The sequence below is a fragment of the Lepisosteus platostomus genome, chromosome 12, assembly GCF_059453375.1.
Source record: "Lepisosteus platostomus isolate fLepPlt1 chromosome 12, fLepPlt1.hap1, whole genome shotgun sequence".
In the NCBI taxonomy this organism is placed as follows: Eukaryota; Metazoa; Chordata; class Actinopteri; order Semionotiformes; family Lepisosteidae; genus Lepisosteus; species Lepisosteus platostomus.
The window spans coordinates 3,426,255-3,445,652 of NC_142622.1; the positions used below are offsets into that span (position 1 = coordinate 3,426,255).

At 39.1% G+C, this 19,398-nt stretch overlaps 1 protein-coding gene across 1 annotated transcript in view; it reads left to right on the top strand.

Moving 5' to 3' along the window:
- thsd7ab (thrombospondin, type I, domain containing 7Ab) overlaps positions 1-19,398 on the top strand; it is a 200,334-nt gene that overhangs the window by 154,984 nt on the left and 25,952 nt on the right. Inside the window, exons 13-22 of the mRNA XM_088600467.1 lie at positions 1,219-1,351; positions 1,692-1,795; positions 3,564-3,758; positions 7,419-7,682; positions 12,031-12,209; positions 13,820-13,825; positions 14,323-14,456; positions 14,974-15,127; positions 16,770-16,911; positions 18,287-18,402. Coding sequence (XP_088456593.1) covers positions 1,219-1,351; positions 1,692-1,795; positions 3,564-3,758; positions 7,419-7,682; positions 12,031-12,209; positions 13,820-13,825; positions 14,323-14,456; positions 14,974-15,127; positions 16,770-16,911; positions 18,287-18,402 — 1,427 coding nt within the window. The remainder of the gene's footprint in view (positions 1-1,218; positions 1,352-1,691; positions 1,796-3,563; positions 3,759-7,418; positions 7,683-12,030; positions 12,210-13,819; positions 13,826-14,322; positions 14,457-14,973; positions 15,128-16,769; positions 16,912-18,286; positions 18,403-19,398) is intronic.

The following is a 19,398-nucleotide window of genomic DNA, read 5'->3' on the forward strand; positions in this document are numbered from 1 at the left end:
CAAATTAATAGCATAAACACAGAACTTTCTGTTTTAACACTTGCTGTATTTTTATGGTGCTGATTAAAACTACAAAGGCCTGACAAATTGTTATCATTTAATGAATACCAATTATTCAGTTGTGCCGAGTGCCCATATTGTTTAGTTATGTACAATTAAAGCTTTAATTTTCTTTCATTTCAGTCTGCAGCTGTGTAATTAAAGTTGATTTTTTTATGAGAGGCAACAAAGCCTTCCCTTTCCAAACAAATCACACTTGTGAGGTGTCATATGAAAAAAAAAATAATGCCGTTAAAATCAGTGAAGCTGCAAATATCCTGGCATTTAAGTTCCAAATAGCTTTAGCACTTCTGGCAGCAAGGTGCAATATAGGCCACTCACACTACAGCTTTCTGACTTTCGAAGCAGTGCAGCACTGCTTTCATTTTGAAGTAGACTTGCATATTTCAAAGCCAGCAGAATAGAGGGGGGATGTCAGATCTTTACATTTTTGGCTAAATTATCTTTAGAAAGTGAAAATAAAGCATTTAGTTGGTTTGTACTGTATGCATTATATACAGTATAGTACACTCTCACACCCGAAAAAGGCTCCACAGCCGAAACGTTGTTTTTTCTTCTCTTTTCAGCAGGGAATAAACCTATTACTTGTTCCTTTTCAGCCTACGCGTGCTGACACAGCCACCCACCTGAACTATACAGTATAATATATGCATTACAGTACAAAGCTTTTCTTAAAATAAAAAAAATGTTGCTAAGCAACTGGTTCTATTAAACTACTGGGATAAATTCTCCAATCAGCAAAAAAGGATTGCGATCTGGAAGTAACTGCCATGTAAAACCATATTGTTAATGAGCTAAAAAGTGAACTTTCTCTTTATAAAGTGTATAGATTGTGTGTATTGCTGCAACACACAAATTATTCATGTTTAGCATGTAATAGTGCTTGCCTATAGTTAATAATATTTACTTTTCCTGCTGTCTGGATCCAGAAATGTGTTACTCAAGTATTTTAAATGACTAAAGTACATGGTAGTTTTGGAAAACAATTATTTCAGTACTTTTAAAAAAGTACAGTACTTTTATTGTTCCTCCACAATGTTACTTCCAGTCAGATTTTCATCTGAGACTACCCACTTTGGTTTCCTTCTTGAAAGGAAATTGTGCACAAATCCCTTCTTCCCCCCCCCCTTATTCCTCGTTCTTTTTCCTCCTGCCCAGGGGGTGGCGTGAAGAAAAAGCAGTCTCGGTACCGGATTATAATCCAGGTGCCGGCCAACGGAGGACAGGATTGCCCCGACGTTCTGTACGAAGAGAAAGAGTGTGAGGCTCCGTCCAATTGCTTGGGTTACAGGTACATTTACCCCTTGTGTTAATTTACTACAAGAAGAAAAAAAAAACAGTAAAGAACGCTCTTCAGATGTTGTTAGGGGAAAGTGAATTTTAACAAAGTGCTGATCTTATGCCGATTCTTGATTTAACTTAGAGAAGAGTTGTAGTTTTCCCCAATATCAGTGCCCCACCGGTTGCTGATATCCGGTTACCGCCGCTGCGCTCTGCTCCTGCTCTGCGGGAATCACGCAGGAGTGGGAGGGCGACGGGTATGAAGTCCCGTTCTCGGGTGCGGCTCGTTCGCTCTTGCAGCCGTGTCCTCTGGTCCACTCACCCTTGTCGGGGTGCTGTCTCTGTTGCAGGTGGAAGACCCACAAGTGGCGCCGCTGCCAGTTGGTGCCGTGGTACGTGCGCCAGGAGCACCCCGGGGCTCACGAGACCTGCGGGCCTGGGCTGCAGACAAGAGGTACAGTACGGTACAGCCGCCTCGCGTTTTAGCATGAGTGTAACGAACAGTTCTTTCCGGACCCTATGCGGACGACACAATCCGACGGAGTGGGGAAACACTGGGGAAACGTCATGCAGGGATACGGGGCTGAAGACAGGGGGGCGTGTCCAAGGTGCGCTGGTGCACGGGGGAGGTGTGGCCGAGGCGAACAATCCCAAAGAGTAATCCTTAGAGGGAATCCAAAAACACAAGAGTAAGTCCATAGCCAGGAGATCCATCCAAACAAGGGAATTAAAAACACGAACCGGGTCGGAACCGGCGGACAAGGAACAGGAACAGAGGTTAAAACCTTAACGGGACCAGGCGCTTCCAGATCCCGGACTCGCACGATACGGAAATCAGATACAGAGCCCGGATGAACGTCAGCGCCTGGCTTTTAAGGTGGGCTGGGAAAAGGGATCAGGTGCACAGAATTAAGTCTAAAGTGAAAGGGCTGGAGCACCCTTAAGGAGGGGGGACTATAATCGTGACAATGAGGGCTGTCAGTGCCACCACTGAACTGAATCTGGAATAAACCTGTTACATGGTACTGTATATATTTTGTTTAATATTGTCTCCGTCGTCAACGTCACACATTCTAATGTGCATTGATTTTAGTCTGATACCTGTTCCAATACAGTAGAAATGAGAAATCATAAAAAATGAACACCAGGATTTAATCCCAGAAGGTTGATACAGTAGTTTATTTTTTCTTGTGGATTATATATACCATGTGATTACAGGATAACAGGATATGAATGAAATATATTCATTAAGGGTTTTTTTTTTAAGGAAAGATGGCACCAATGATAGAATGAGAAGAATGATACATAGAAATCTAATATTTTAAGTGAAACGTTCAGAAGCAGATATTTTTAGATGATGCATTCCCACTGAGCCTGAATTGCGTTTAAAGTTATTACCTTGGGCTTTTTCCATGCAACTTTAATATTATTATAAGTGTTTTCCTAGGCAGGACTCATTCATAACATGACCTATGGTAACACAGAGTTTTGGAGGCATTGAGCAAGTCAAGAGCGTAGAGCACTGCATTATTTAGGGGTTAGATTAAGGGTTGTGAAGGTTCCTGTTGAAGATTTTCCTCTTAGCATCCAATTAGCGGCAATTTTTATTTCAGCCTGAAGGAGTATTATTATTCATTAAACTACGAAATAAAACCTCTCTGGATCCTCTTGCCAGTCTAGCAAGCGTACACTACAGCGTTAAATAAAACAGTGTGGGAGAAATATATTCCAATTTACTGTATAACAAAATTAAACACACGTTCTTTGCTGTTTCGTAATCTCGATGGGGAAGGGGTCAGAATACTACTAGAAGTGTATCTAATGCCTGTCTCTCAGATGGACTCAATTCATCTGGGTGCTCTGCTGAGCAATGGGCTCAGCTCAGTGTTACAGGCTTGTGCCACTGACTGACCCTGCTATCCTTGGTTAATGCAAATTTAAACAGACAGATACCCAAACAGGCAAGTGGACGAACACATACCTCAAATGAGTCTAATCTCTGTATCCCCCCCGCCCGAACACAAATACCTCACACCTGTTGAAGAAACTGAGGTACACATTAACAGAATCAATTGTAATGTGTTCTATTTTGGGTTTTTTTGTTTGGCTTTAAACTGTTAAAAGATGACGCAGGAAGTTTGGCCTTCGGGGGAATCCAGATCCCAGAATCTTTTTCATTTGTACATCATAAACAGACATGGATTTTACTCATTCACTTCCAGCTGTCTCATGCCGCAAGCAAGATGGAGGCCAAGCAGATATTAGTGACTGCCTGAAGTATGCCAGCACAATGCCCCCTATCACCCAGCCCTGCCAGCTTCCTTGTCAGGACGACTGCCAGTTCACCAACTGGTCAAAGTTTTCACCATGCAGCACTGACTGTGCAGGAGTTAGAACCAGGAAACGAGCTCTTGTCGGTAAGAAGAAACTGTTTCATTTGTATCTGCAGTAGTATTTCTGTGTCGTGTACAGTATACAGTATATCTACTGTATGGAGATTCAGACATAGTCCCAACAGGTAATGTGTTTGAGCCATTATCACATGAAGATTTAAGAATGTTTTGCCTTGCACGTTTTTGGGGGGTCAGCGGTTTGGCTGTAAACCTTTTTTTTCCTCTTTGAACTTTCTCTCGTATACCAATAAAATAAAACACACTTTGGGCTGATGTAGTGAGTGAAGTACCACAAGGATCTCTACTTGGAAAACAATAAACAACCTGAAAAGTAAAAGTAAAAGTAAAAAAGCAAACCTGACTATCAACTTTGGCAAATATGTACAATTACATAATTAACAGTGGTGTTAAATCGGCACCAATTTCTCATTTCTGAGAACTAATGAGCAGAGTCTAATGTTCATTTCAGAACCCATAATTTATTTTCATGGGAACTTGGGGAACAACTGGGATTATATGGTACAATTTCTTTTCTTTCATTTTAGAAAAAAATATGATACATACTCAGCATTGCAGGAAATGCTGAAGACATGCAGTTTAAAAATGTTTAAAACAATATTTGTGTTTAAATTCTAAAACATACAGAACTTTATTGATTATTGAATGGGAATCATCAAGAAAAGCTGCACCCCTTAATAATGAGCTTTCTTTGCTTGACGATTGATTAACAGAGGTGGTACTGTGAGTTCAGGTGCAAAACAGAGATTAATTAGTTATTTACCAACATTAAAATGCTATGTGTTTAGAGTAAATATTTGTGTTATTGATAAAATGATGCATGCTTATTTTCTAAAACTATAATTACAAAATATTGCTGTTGAATTGTGTTTATATATAGAACTTGTATGTGATTTTTCATGTCATATCTTTTTTTATTCAGAGAAACTCACATAACACAATTTATATTGAGATTCAGCATGAAATGCTATGAACTAATGAGGGATTCTTCACATTTTTTTAAATCCTCATGGGTATTTTATGTTAAATTCACCCAGCTATTATTGCTTGTTTAAAAAGTCTTTCTTTTTCACTTCGTGAAGAGTCTTAAGGACTTCCATAAACTACTTCTTGGATTATTCATTGGAAAGAAAAAAGTAAATGGTACTGTCAATGAAACATTTGGGGCATTCTGGAAGAACCTCTTTCAATTCTTACTCTTGTGCCTGAAAATGAGGATATTATGATTAATTATTGAGAATTCTCTGACACAATAATTTACATCCCAGAAAATAATCCTTAAGTAAATTCTTTTAATAACAGCACTGTGGCATTTTAAGAAATGAAATTCTGATTCATAAGAAAACATGTCTGACAGCAGTATCATTGGATCAGGATGGTGTGTGCTGAATTAAAAGTTCAGTGCCTGGTGTGACATTTCAGAGCTTTATGAATTGTAAGATGCGGGATTAATCTTTTAATTGATTCTGAAGACATCATCAGTAAGGAAGAACGCTTTAGCGATAATGCCTTTGTCTTCATTTTTAACAAGCAATTCCAGTTGCCTAGTGAAGGTGTTATTTTAAAAGCTGTTTTTGTTATGCGGCAACTTATTTTTTCTGAATCCGGAAATGTCATAACATTTAGATGGTCCAAAAACTATAAGCGAGTCTAACATGAGTTTTATTTTTATTTCTGAAGGAATGCTACTTCAGTAAAATGCACTTATAATTTGATTCGTTTTTTGATTCCCTGAAGGAAATACCAGCTGCAGGGGATGACACCTGTTGCATAGGAACGATAAAATATTTAACTGATGGACACATGTTGACTTTTATCTTAATTCTCTTTGTTGGTATTTTAGAGTTCGATTTTGCAGTTGGTTTTGATTACTGGTTTGCCTTAGAAGTATGAAATTACTTACCATTCACTCCAACGCCACTAATACCATTTTTATCCTTTCAAGTTGACAATGGAGAGCTAGCTAATTACAGTAGACTGGCAAGCTATAACTGTGAGTGCACCACCAGTGTTTTTTTGAGTGCAGTGATGATGTGCTAATGTACCCCACATGATTGCATTTGCTTCTAATTACGTTGGGCAGATTTGTAAAATTAATGACACAGGAACAAACTAATCAGTGGTAACTCAATGTTGCTGTCAATGAAAAAAAAACATGCATTCACTACTACACTGCCCCCACAACTGAATCAGTATGTGAACAAACACATAGGAGCTACAGTTGCATTATTATGGAAGAAGAAACTAATGATGTTGTGTTTTCTGCAGTGGGGGAATCATAGGTCAGCCACATCTGCCATCATAATTTCTATATAATGGGTTTCTGTGATCCCCGGCACATTGGAGAAAGTTTAGAAAAAAAGTTTAGAAATTGTCGAAGAAAACTCTTCACTCGGGTTAGGTGTGGTCAAGCAGAGTCCTTTATTCATGCGCATGGGGAGGATATAATCATGCAGACCTGAGAGCAGCCTCTCATACAGATCTGTGAGTAACCTCTCCACCGAGATGATAAATGCAATGAGTTTTATACAGCAAATTCACACAGGAAAGCTCATTCTAAGTTTCCATATTAGGAGTTGTTTTTCTCTCTACAAACATTTCTTGGTAATTGACCACGTTCTTCTTAAGAAGCATTTTTACCTTGTATACAGACAAAAGGAAGTATACAGTATAAATAAAAGGTGTGAAATGAGCTAGACATTCTGCTGTTGTAGCATTAATATCAAAGAGTCAAATAATATGCTTGCAATTGTTCTTTCATACTGTTGCTAATGTACTGTAGGTAAAAGGCATTTTTCAAACCCAATTAGTCACTATGTTATACACTTTAAAAAAGGTAAATGCTAAAATTCTTTATTCAAGCAATTGATAAAGTCAACCCAGTGGACTTCTACAGATTGAACAGTGAAAGGAACCAGGGGACACAAGTAGGAACTATGCAGAAGTGAATTTAACACTGAGAACAGGAAGCACTGTTGTACATTAAGTGTTGTGGGAGTATGGAACAAGCTACCTAGCTATATCATTGTAATACTCTGGCTTCCTTCAAGGAACAGCTGGATTGGATATGATCCTTGAATCAGTTAGCTACTAACTACCTAATAATGAATGCTGAATGGCCTTCTGTCATTTGAAACTATTCTCATTTTCTTAATAGATAGGTTTTGATGCACTGGCGAGACACTGTTTACTGTCCATCAAAACCAGATTGCTACAGTACACGGTGTGCTTATTTCCCTGTCCTTCAGCAGTTCCGGGGGCACTGCAGGTGTTGTAAGCACATTTACGTGGTGTTGTTATATTGGCAGATGTGCTAAAGATGGTTAATATCTGACAAATGCCCCCACAATATTGGTAAGACATCAATGCAATAAACCTGACAAGAAACACGAAGAGGTGCCTGATGCAACATATACAGTACCTCTTCTTCCTCCTGCCCCACATACATCCCTGCTAGCAAGAATATTTCAGACACCATAAAGTGAACATGATCAATAAAACCATTGCATAATAAAATATAATTTCATGTTAAGCATTTCAGAAAATGTCAGTCACTTTAGAATTAAGCTAAAATGACTAAAAGGCAGAAAATGTCAATCTGGATTTGTTGGATAAACAATTGTAAAGATCGACACTCATCTCTGCACCTGTTTATTTTTATTTCAGGGAAAAGCAAAAAAAGAGATAAGTGCAAAAATACCCAAATGTACCCCCTGAGCGAAACCCAGTACTGCCCTTGCGACAAGTACAACGCCCAGCCAGTGGGGAACTGGTCTGATTGCATCCTGCCGGAAGGAAAGGTAGAGGGGATCTTGGGAATGAAGGTCCAGGGAGACATTAAGGAATGTGGCCAAGGATATCGCTACCAGGCCATGGTTTGCTATGATCAAAATAATCGGCTCGTGGAAACCTTGCGATGTAACAGCCATGGTAAGCACTGCTCCTTTAATCCTCTTCAGTATAAAGACGGGATTTAAATCTCTCATGTGCTGCTTTAATGATCTTTGTTCTGCTTAAGACGGCAAGCTTTAAGTCAGTGTGTCTAAGCAAAATGTATCCCGACCTCAGGCAAGTCATCTTTAATTTCCTTCCTTACCTTCCCAGGTAAAAATAAATAAAATAAATCCCCAGGACTCTAGCAGCTCCAAAGCCTAAACACTCAAATCGATTTGTGGATTCTGTATTGTGAATTATTTGTTTTACGACCTGTGAAGATCCTCTGTACTGAAACACATTAGAAAAGCATTTCCACTCCTAATTATTCATTTTGCAAAGCTCACCAAATTCACCTGTTTAAAATGGGACATTACGGGAAGATGTGATAATCCCTGCAGAAAAAGTCAGAGCTCATAGTCCCCTTTTTGTACTTATTACCTCCTGAATATAAAAATACAAAAAGTGGAACAACACATGCCTGAAAAAAGTTTGCAGATTTGTATGTGCAAAGGTGATGCTTACATTCGGGAAACACACAGAGTCTCCAGTTTTAATTGCCACGGCTCAGTAGGAGACAGAGCATCTTCTGGGAATGCTGCTGGCAGGGTTGTTATAACATGAAATCACTAGAGCATTCACCAGCTCAAGCCTTCAGAAGCAAATGCGATTGACCCAGACCTACAAGGGGCATCAGAGGAATAACTTTTACACAGCAACAGCTACAGCAGCCTAAACAATTACTGTATCAGGGAAGGCCAATGCAGCCATTTACAGTTAAGAGATTACTAAGAGCTGAGACTATTTACTCACATATCAATTCAATGTTAACATCTTGACACACTATTACCATATAACTAAGATGCAGTTTTTGTATCAGCACTCGGATATGGGCATTGGTTTGTGTTTCCTGATGAGTCCCAGTTTTGTGTCTCATGCGACAAAGGCAGAGTACTGTATATTATATTAGGAAAGGCCGTCTGGTACTGTATCTGTGTAAGAGTCTTCTTCACGTGTCCCGCCCACCTTCGATAAGTGTGTCTATTAATGTCGGCTTCACAACAATCTGTTGTCTGAAGCCCGGTTCTCTGCTAAGGGCAATGTTACAGTTTGGTCTGGTGTATGGGACAGTGCCAGATTTTCACCGCCATCTCGTGGTTGGTGGCAATCACACTGCATGACGTCATGTTGACAGTATTTAGGACTTGTACCCCACCTATTGTTACAGCAACACTAGTGCCAACATTACCCTTTAAACTAACGGTCCTCAAACTTTGACCTGAAGGCCCCTATGTGCAGCAGCACCCTACAGTATATCCATTGTAAGAGATCCCTCATATGGCAGCATGAATTGAAAGTCCTGTGTACATAAACTTTAGTTTAATATATAGAGAAAAAGCAACTCTGTTCTTCAGAAAGAGAAATCAGCTCACTACAGGTGTCAGTGATTTCTTTAACAATCCCATGTGGAATGCACACTGACACCTGGAGGTATGATGAGCCACTTTCAGCGGTCTGACCTGAGTTCAATATTCCCAATTTTTCTGCTTCTTCACTATACTGTATGTATTAAGACTAGAAATTTCAGAACGCTAGAAAGCAGAATCTTCTCAACAAACAATTACTATTTGCCACTTAGCAACCAACACATTTATCTATATCATCCAAGGGTAAAACTTCCATTCTTGGCTCATAACTTTGTTATTTGGCTTTATACTAAATGACTCTTTGAGGCAACTTGAAAGTGTTCCATGTGAAATATATTTGCATGTCCGTCTCACTGGTCAGAGTCACCTATATCATGCTGCTGCGCACTAGTAAGGGTGAGGCAGCTGTCTATGGCTTCTAATTTTGAATGTGTTTGTACAAAGCAAAAACAGGAGTCTGCTTTCTAGCACTAAGACATCACTAGAACTTATTAATACTTACTTACCAAAAAGCCATATACTGTATATCTTACAAGAAACCAATGTTAGCAGCTTCTAGCCCAGTCTTTTCAAAAGCAATGTGGCGGCAAGGGACACTGTGGGTCTTTCTCATCAGACTAAGAAGTACAATGTATTATAGAATAGTACTAATGCTTTTATTAGCATACTGTAAATAAGTTAATATGTGTATCTTAATATGAATGGTGATAAAATCTTCCCTCTAAGGGAAAAAGGACAAAACTCTTTCATTTGTCATTAGGGGTATCAATGAATATTGCACATTTTATTTTATTATATATCTCCAGCACACACACATATTTTTATTTATTATTTAATTTTTTACTAGCCTAAAATGCTTAAGATCAGACACAGAAATCACAAGAGTTTTGCATTTCTTAATTAAATAGGACTTTGTGTTACTCCCATTATGTAAACTAGAGGGAAATAATTAAAGTCACCTGAATGTGTATTAGGTTACTGTACTGTGTATCTTAGAATATTATTATTATTATTATTGAAACAGGCAAGCAAACATTAGTGTGCAGGTCCCTTCCATACCTAGGGCTGTAGAAGGTGAGTTGAGACATGAAAACGTGCAGTGTGACTATGGGAAATTTAGAGTCATATTGAGGCATTAAAAAGCACCTGCTGTGATTACTTTACATGTGACGGTTCTCTGTTGTATCTCCATTAAACTCATAAGTGAAGCTGAAATAACTTGATGCTGTAGATGTACAATTGCAATCAAGAAGAAAGTTGTAAGAATTGCACTTTCTTCTCTTGTTTTTAACAGCTATTAGGATGCAGCGAATCTCTCAAGATATTTTTTTAAAATAGTTTTAGTATCACGTCTGCAATATACAGTATGTGGAAAGGGCATGACTAAGATTTGAGTGAAGTCGATTTATGCAAATGTGAACAAATCGCAAAGATGGCATTTCTAATATCAAGTACACACCTTCATCCATTGAGGCTTCATTTTCTGTTAAAGTCATGTCAACACAGTTCAAACTATTTTTGTGGAATTATTGGGGCTTTAAATTTCAAGCATGGTGTTTGAAGACATGCAAACATCTCAAAACTGATAAACACAAGGCATGACAAAAACTGTTTGTGACAAACATCATTCTCAACAAACTCTGGTAGAGTATTTCTGATGCTTAATGGGCACAAAGCACGATGAATTGTGGCTTACGCTGTGTTTCTGAGATACCGTATTAAAAGCAACCCCATGGGCGATTTCAGAGCATCTGAAAGCATTTAAGCATCTGAATGGCTGCTTACAGACCATCAAGGCATTGCCCTCAGTCTGAACCATCTTGCGTTATCTTGCAAAAATACAGATACAAAAGAATATAACTTCAGACAGTAAAAGAAAATTATTCCAAGGTGAGGCCAAGAAGGTTCTCTTGTAAATAGATGTGCTTCCCATTATCCCCTTTTGGTTCAAGGGGATTATTTATACCTAGAAGAGAGCCAAATGGTTTATTTTAATTTGTCTGCAGCCTTATTAGAGTGAGATGGCTTTGCCTAAAGCAATGATTAAATGAGAGACATCGATTGCTGCTGACATTACAAAGCTCTTTCTGTGTCTGGAAGGCTTACTGTATGGATTATAGGGGTCTCTGTGTTTGATGATTCATTAAACAGCTGTGTGCTCCAAATGTGTATGTATATATATATTTGGGGAAAGGTGTTAGTGCCATCATTGCTATGCAAAATGTGTTTTAATAGTGTTTAAAATTCTCAAAGCAATTCAAAGCAATTTTTACTGTCTCATTCTCTGAATCTTTGAGCACCGGCTGCTTCTCCTTAGGGTGTAGGAGTTTCTGTTGGTACCAGACAAGCTTGATAGTTTTCTTAAGGAATTAAATGACACTTAAATGTGAGAGGTGGCTGGAGGGTTTATTGAGCTTTATTACAGTCATGAAAGGACTTGGGTCTGTCAACTGCTTCAAGCCATGACCTCTCCATAGCCAATGGCCACCATTCTAGTAAATCGCTGTGTGATTGAATGGGGGTTGGGTTTCTTTCAGTGGTCTGCAATAAAGCAACAATAATAATAAATATAAACTACATTATTTAAAAACCACTGTAACCTTTTGCCTAAAAACAGAAAAAAAAATATGTGCACCGGAATTCTGTTATTAAACATTGTCGTATTGACCGATATTAGGTGTAGTTTGGCCTGTTTATCTACAGTGCAGAACAACTGTGCGTAGCGATCTTCAAAATGATCTTCATTAAAAGAAAAAAAAATCACTAAAATAAATACAGTTTGCAGGTACTAAACACTTTCATACTGGTCTGTCTTTTACCTTTTTTGCCAACCCTGCGCTGGTGACTGCGGTAAATTAAACCTGCTGATCTGCATGGGCTCTCAACACCTGGTCTCCTCAAACGTCCTGTCTGCCCAGGCTACATCGAGGAGGCCTGCATTATCCCCTGTCCATCGGACTGTAAGCTCAGCGAGTGGTCCAACTGGTCCCGCTGCAGCAAGTCCTGCGGCAGTGGAGTCAAGGTGCGATCCAAGTGGCTTCGTGAAAAGCCTTACAACGGAGGCCGGCCTTGTCCCAAACTCGACCACATCAATCAGGTAAATGGACCATCTTATCTCATAACATCATTGCCAGCACAACTATTGATGTTATGGTTTTTTATTTTTGTTTGAGGTTAAAAAACCCTTGTTTCAATTTTTAAATCCGACGAGCAAATTGATTGTTTCTCTGTCTTTCAAAACCTGATGCTGCATAGACAGAGGAAGCTTAACTGAATAAGGGACTTGGTTTCGCACGATGTCAAAGCTTTAAGCAAACTTCCTGCCACAGATCAGGAAAGTCAGAATTTCATAGGCGGGTATCCATCTCTTTGTGTAAACAAGCCTTTGGCAAACTCAAATTAAGAAAGTTTTTAACAGGGGCTGGTGGGTAGACATACTGTATAGATCTGGCGTATAGATTGTTGTAGAGCTGAACAATGTCATTGCCTTTTGCCAGACACTTTTTATTAGAGAGCCATGGCTACCACCGAGGACGAAATTGACATGACGAGATTGCAGAGGCCAAAAATAATTAAATAAGCTCGAGTTAAATCGCAAATTGAAGCAATGGTTTTCATTAGGCTATGCACAACAAAATGACAAGCAAAGGATTATTTTAACTGTGATAAGCACTGTAGTGAGCTGTGCAGATGTGACCAAAAGTGTGCCTCATTAAAAATAAGCATTTACTGGTGACCTTTGGAAAGCTTTTAAATGTTCTATGGTTTGCTTGTGACATAATTAACTGCTTCTATTTGGTATTCAGATTTGGAAAATGGACTTGTAGAATTAGCCATGGAATTAATGATAGCAGCAGTGTTAAATCCCATGCTTATCCATTTCAGAATTGTGGAAGTCAAGAAATAATGATTTAGTACAATTACTTACCAAGAAGAAGTCAACCACTTATATTCATAAAATATGGTCATAATGCTTTGGGTCAATAACCACATTAACAAAAGGAGTCCATGTTTGATCCTGTAACCTTACCTAATATATAGAGTTTTACCCACTCTGAGAAATAATTTACGTGATTTACAATAAGTGATTTTGGCGGATGTTAGAAACAAAACGTATTTTATAATACCATCTAAGATATATTTTTTTCTGAAAACTGATTGGCCATCCAAGGTTTTCTCTACATATTTAAAGATTAAAGTCTTCATATCTATTCTCTAAAGCTACATGAAAATCATGTCTCAGTGAGATTTAAATCGTACATTCTCTGTTTCACATTAAAGTGCATAATCTCAGTTAAACAGTGGTAGGAAGGCTAGGTTGTTTCATGCATCAGTAAGTCAGAGCTGTAGAGACTTCCCTCTTGAACCATAACACAAAATAAGAGAAAACACATTAACTACAGGAAAAAAGACAGAACTTGAAATAAACCTTTTTAAAAATAAGACTATTTTATCTATCCCATTTGCCTATTCTTCAAATTAAAAGGATCGATCAATAGTAAATAACACGATTTTGTTGGTGCACACAAAGTGATCAAGTTAGTACTGTATATACTGTACTGTATGTGAAAATCAGAACACATTTGAATTCACAAATGATTCATTTTACATGTGTATTAATCAATTATTATTTTAATACATTTCTGTTTTATGTTTCTGTCTCTTTATTTCAATGAATACACCACCATGCTTTATGAATCACTGCAGGCCCAGGTAAGAATTTAATGTACTTTCTGAAATAATGCCACACTTTGTAATGGAATACTCAAGAAGTGCTTATGTGATATTATAAGGTGCAAATTATAAAGTACATTTCCTTACATTTTAGTAAACCCTGAAGTATATTTTACTGCATGAGAGAAATACTTACTGATATTGGTACAGTACATGTGAACATAATGGTAAATGTTATGCAGATCTTTGTTGTAACTCTGATCTGTCATGAGCATTTACTGTACTTAAGAACAGAAGTGCTTAATGGAAAAATTATCTATTGAAATGATGAAGTCGATCTGTCCTTTAAAATTCTCTCCAGCATAGTGCACAAGCATGTTATGCATTAGGAACAAGTAATAGGTTTCATCCATGCGGAAAAGAGAAGATAGAAAACACAACGTTTCGGCCGTGGAGCCTTCTTCAGGTGTGAGCTCACCTGACGCAGCTACCCTCCTGAGCTACAGTATGTTATGCATTATTTCCGTGTCCTGCAGGTATACGAAGTGGTGCCCTGCCTTAGCGACTGCAGTCAGTATGTGTGGGTTGCGGAACCCTGGAGTGTATGGAAAGTGAGCAATGTGGATCTGAAGGAAAACTGCGGAGAAGGTGTTCAGACAAGAAAAGTCAGGTAACCATTCCAAGAGTGGAATGACCTTTGGGCCATATGTTGTGAATTTGGCCTTTCTACTCACCCAGTTTGGATATGCATGTTGTTTCCTTACATGTTGTCTGACAGTACCCACTGAGCCTTCATCCTTTGAGATGCTGGAAGATGCTCAACGCCTTACGGGAGAGTTAGTGCCAACTGGAGGAGTTGGCACATCTACGGTCACCCAGGAGATTACAGGATGTTTTGTTTCTTCCAGTCAGCTAGTCCCTGTCTATTCTAGCAGTCGATTGTCTGCTGCAAATTGGCAATTGTGCTCTGCGAACACTCTTCACAGCTGGCCAGTGAAATGACCCAAAGATGAACCACTGAGCTCAGCCTCCCCTCAGTATCAGTGCTTTCACTGCTGTAGTGTGAGGTGTTTCATTGTTCTGGGTCTAATTATTGTGCATTTATAGAGTGTACTTTAGATATAGTATTGTAAGCAAATATTGAGTAAAGAAACATTGTCTTTCATTGTGGCGTGATTTCCCATTAGGTGTATGCAGAATACAATTGACGGTCCGTCAGAGCCAGTTGAAGATTACCTCTGTGATCCTGAGGAGATGCCCCTGGGTGCCAGGGAGAGTAAGCTACCCTGTCCTGAGGACTGTGTATTGTCAGACTGGGGAGCTTGGAGCAGGTGTCCTTTGGTAAGACGTTTGCAAACTAGAAATAAAGCCTATAGGAGACAAGTGGGGAATGGGTACTTATAAGGTTCTGCTCTTACTCCAATAAATTTGGGTAAATAGACAATTTAAATTCTCAGTGCATCTTTGAAAGCAAAGAGTCTATGGACTATTTTGGGTTGACATGCTGTCTTCTCAACACCTTAAAATTGAACACCATTTTAGGTATGAAGAGGAGTGAAGTACATTATTCATATGATGCACAGGACAGGAGAGAAGGATGATTTCATATGAGAAAAATAAGCTTGGGCTCAATCAAATGGCACTCTGTGGCTAGCACATGTGAAAGGGGTGTATAATGGTTGATTCCCTAGTGTGGGAAATTCAGCATAAGTCTGTGGCAGTCTGCCTATATATCTGGCAAAGAATTAATTACTCTGGGTATGAAATAAAATCCCAGAGGAGTCAGAATGGCTCTTGGTCCAAGTAATTGCTTGAGGATGGATAGACATACTGCACAGTATATAACCTGCCTGAAGGAAGCTGTGTCAACCATACACTTCAATAGAAAAATAATACAGAAGAGCATACAGGAACAAGCTTGTGTGATAATTGTCTTTTCAGTTGTGTTTTAAGTTTAGTATTCTAACACAGGAGTATACATATGATATTAAGAACATGTAATAACTTGTGGGAGTGTGAAATCATTGTTTTTGTGAAAATGGGTCTGTTTCTTAATTAAAACACACAATAAAAATAAAGGGGATACAGATCCCATTTGGACACCTTGGGACCTGCTGGTCCACCGCTGGGCTCTTTCTGGCTTGTCCCCTGCTAGTAAGCAATGAAGGTCATACAGTAAATGCAACACAACAACTTCCCCTTTTCTAGGACTAACAACACTTTTTCTATGTCCTAACTACCTGTATGTGACTACCAGTTGTCATCCTACCACTCTACCAATTGGTCCTCCCTACCAATTACCAAGTATTTTTCCCAGAAAACGGAAAAATGTATATACCATCCCCTCAGTTCACTATTCTTATCAAAAGGCTGCTTTTCTTCTTAGTTCGCAGTCTGTCAAGCCCCCCCATTTTTATTAGTAACCACTTGCTATCAAGTATCACAGTAGTTTGCCACAATCATATACTGTATGCACTGGGCACAGAACTTCATTGACATCACCTGTGCTCAGTGACCTCAGATAAAGAACTGACTCTAAGTATCCTGTGGCCTGTTGAGAAATGTGGTTTGTTACGGGTAAGTTATGGGGAGTGAAGACTTTGCCACATCCTGGGCCCATAATAGACTCCCTCTACAACTTCACACCATATAAAATATGTTTATGAATTACTTGAAACCTCGTAGTTTTATACTATGTCATGTATAGGCATGAAGTGCTTTAAATTGCTCACCAGTTAATTTCTATTGTTACAAGCAGAATGTAAACTGTCACTTAAAAAAATTATGTAGTGAAAACTGGTTTCTCTAATGGGTTTTGAAATGTCCTGAACTAGAAGTAACTGGCCCCCACTAGATGCCAGTTGTACCTAGCAGAAAACTAGGACAAGAACCTTTCCTCAGGTCAGATACCCTGTTTTGATTGTCATATGGTGAACAATAGACACAAAACTACACGTCTCAATGTGATTTCCCTTTTCCGAAGCCCTGCAATGGAAACCACACTCGGGAGAGATCTGCGTTTCTCGTTAGGCTGCCCGGACAAGGAAGGCAGTGTCCACCTTCCACAGAAACAGAACCCTGCAATCTGAACAAGAACTGCTACCATTACTCATACAACATCACAGGTAACAACAATCTCATTGTTTTTCAAAAGCAGGGTGTCATCTGTTCTCTGAGTGGAATCTGTGACCACACTGGCTTTTTGTGTGAGCTGTGTACTGTACAGTACATCAACTGCTAGTGTTGCTACTGCTCGACTTTCCTACCATTCTGTCCCAAAGGCATGAAATATTTCAGTGTCCAAGTACATCATCTCTGAGAGAGTTCATAGGTTTTTACGAGCAAGGCTTTTAATTTACCAAGAACCATCTGAACTGCACTGGCACGGTTTTGCTTTACAACCCCCAGAGCTACTGCAGGCTCTTCAGTGGAGACGCTGTGGTTTCTTGGCTCTCAGTCAAAGTTACTTCCCATCTTCCAGCTTGTTGTACAGGGCCCAAATCATTTAAAACAGCTGCAGATTATTGGTCTCCTACAAATCAAACATGTGAAACAGCTGAAACACTTCACATTTTGAATTTTAAAATGTAATCTAAACATCATTCAACCTGATCCTCCTGGAGTGTTTTATAAATCCATTTGGTGGCTGATGATAGTGTTTATCTGACAGTACCTGTAGGTCTGTATTAAGTAAGGAAACATTTAATCAAAACATTATTCATCATTTGCTCAGCTTAAATCATACCCTCATAATCACATACATTATTTATTTTAGCTTACAAGTTTTAAAAAAAAATTGATGACATTTATCTCTTATTAAGGGTGATTAAAACTTAATATAGACTATTGTTCCTAAATTATGCTTCTTTGTTGTTGTAAGTTAAAAATATTGGAACATCATTCTGCTCTATAAAATCTGCATATTCTTTCACATTACTTCCATAAAAAACAAGAATTCGAACAGAGAAGGGATCTTTTGACATTTGCAACAGCAAAGTCGATGTCTTGGATTTCACCTGCATATACTGTAGCTCCCTTTTGAGGCACAGAGCTCAGAACAAGCTTGGTTAAAAGTTGGTCTTGGAACAGATTGCTGTGAAGAGACGGAAAGCTGGTTTGGTGAGAGAATGGGGCAAGTAACCCGGGGAGGAGGAGAAGGAACGACACAGAGATCTAGAAAAAGATTTAGCGGAAGGCATAGTGGGTCGCAGCAGAAGTGGTCTGAAGTACTTCAAGTAGGTAGCTGCGTGAAGTAATTCAAGTAGGCACACCGGAAGAAGGCTCCACACCCGAAACATTGTGTTTCTTTTCTTCTCTTTTCATATAAACCTCAGAATAAACCTTTACTTGTCTGCAGCCTACGCATGCAGACGCAGCTACCTACTTGGTTAAAAGTTTGTCAGATTTCCCGGTGTTTGGAGGGCTGGGGAACATGTGTCGTTTGTGTGTGGTGGCCTGTCCTTCACACCAGCTCTGCGGATGCTGTGCCTTCTCTAACAGACTGGAGCACTTGTCAGCTCAGTGAGAAAGCGGCGTGTGGCAGTGGTGTGAAGACCCGGATGCTGGATTGCGTCCGCAGTGACGGCAAGTCCGTCGATCTCAAGTACTGCGAAGAAGTGAGTCCCCATGTCAGCGGAGTGTGAAAACCTCATTTCTTGTTTTCATTGTGTGTTTTTGAGAAGAGGTCTTGGGTGAGCAGTTTAATAGTTAAGCTCAGGAAACACACCTGCAAATTCATTATGAGGTCCAGCAAAGAGCAGCAGCAGTAAAACCTGAATACCTTAAGCCAGGGGGGACCACAAGACTCATCCTGGAGAGCCACAGTCCAGAAGGTCTTATACCTTTCCATCATCTGTTTGTAAGGATATGGATCAAATATAAGTGTCAATTTGAGAAAAATTCATTTGTTTGCCCAGTTGTGATCCTTGAGAGCAACAGGATCTCTAAACTATTTAACTCAACAAATCACCTGCTTAAATGGTCCAGGCGAAATGGCTCCAAGTATTTAGTATTTGACAAATTCAAACTTGCTAGACTATGGCCCCAAGGATCATTATTGGCCAATCCCTTTCTTATCACCTGCGCTGAGCTGTGATCTTGGTCCCTCATACAAATACTAACACCAACTCTAAGCCAGCCCCTTTGCAATTGTATGGTAATTGTGAATTTTTAGTCTGAATTTGTCATGTGCTATTCCTTATATTATTAGTTATTATTTTCATGTGTAATAAGAAAAAAATCTGCATTTATTTGACAGGGATGTCCATCCATTCGTTTTCTAACGGCTTCTTCCAGTTCAGGGTTGAGGGGGAGTACGTACATTCAAAACATCCTCTGACTTCACACACCCTTAAATCACCTGAAGTCGCTGGTGACATTAGCTGCACATCAAAAAGCGGCCTGTTTGGATAACTGTGCAGAATTGATTACATTAAGCACTGCTAATAAGCTACAGGATGAAACGTTTTCACCAGCTTTTGACCGATTCATGCCTCTTTGAATAATACTCAAAGTTTGTTTTCAGAGTGAAATTTGGAAATGATGCTCTTACCAATTGCAGTAAGTATAGAGTTCCTTTTTATATGTGACTGCGAATAATGTCAGCGCTCAGG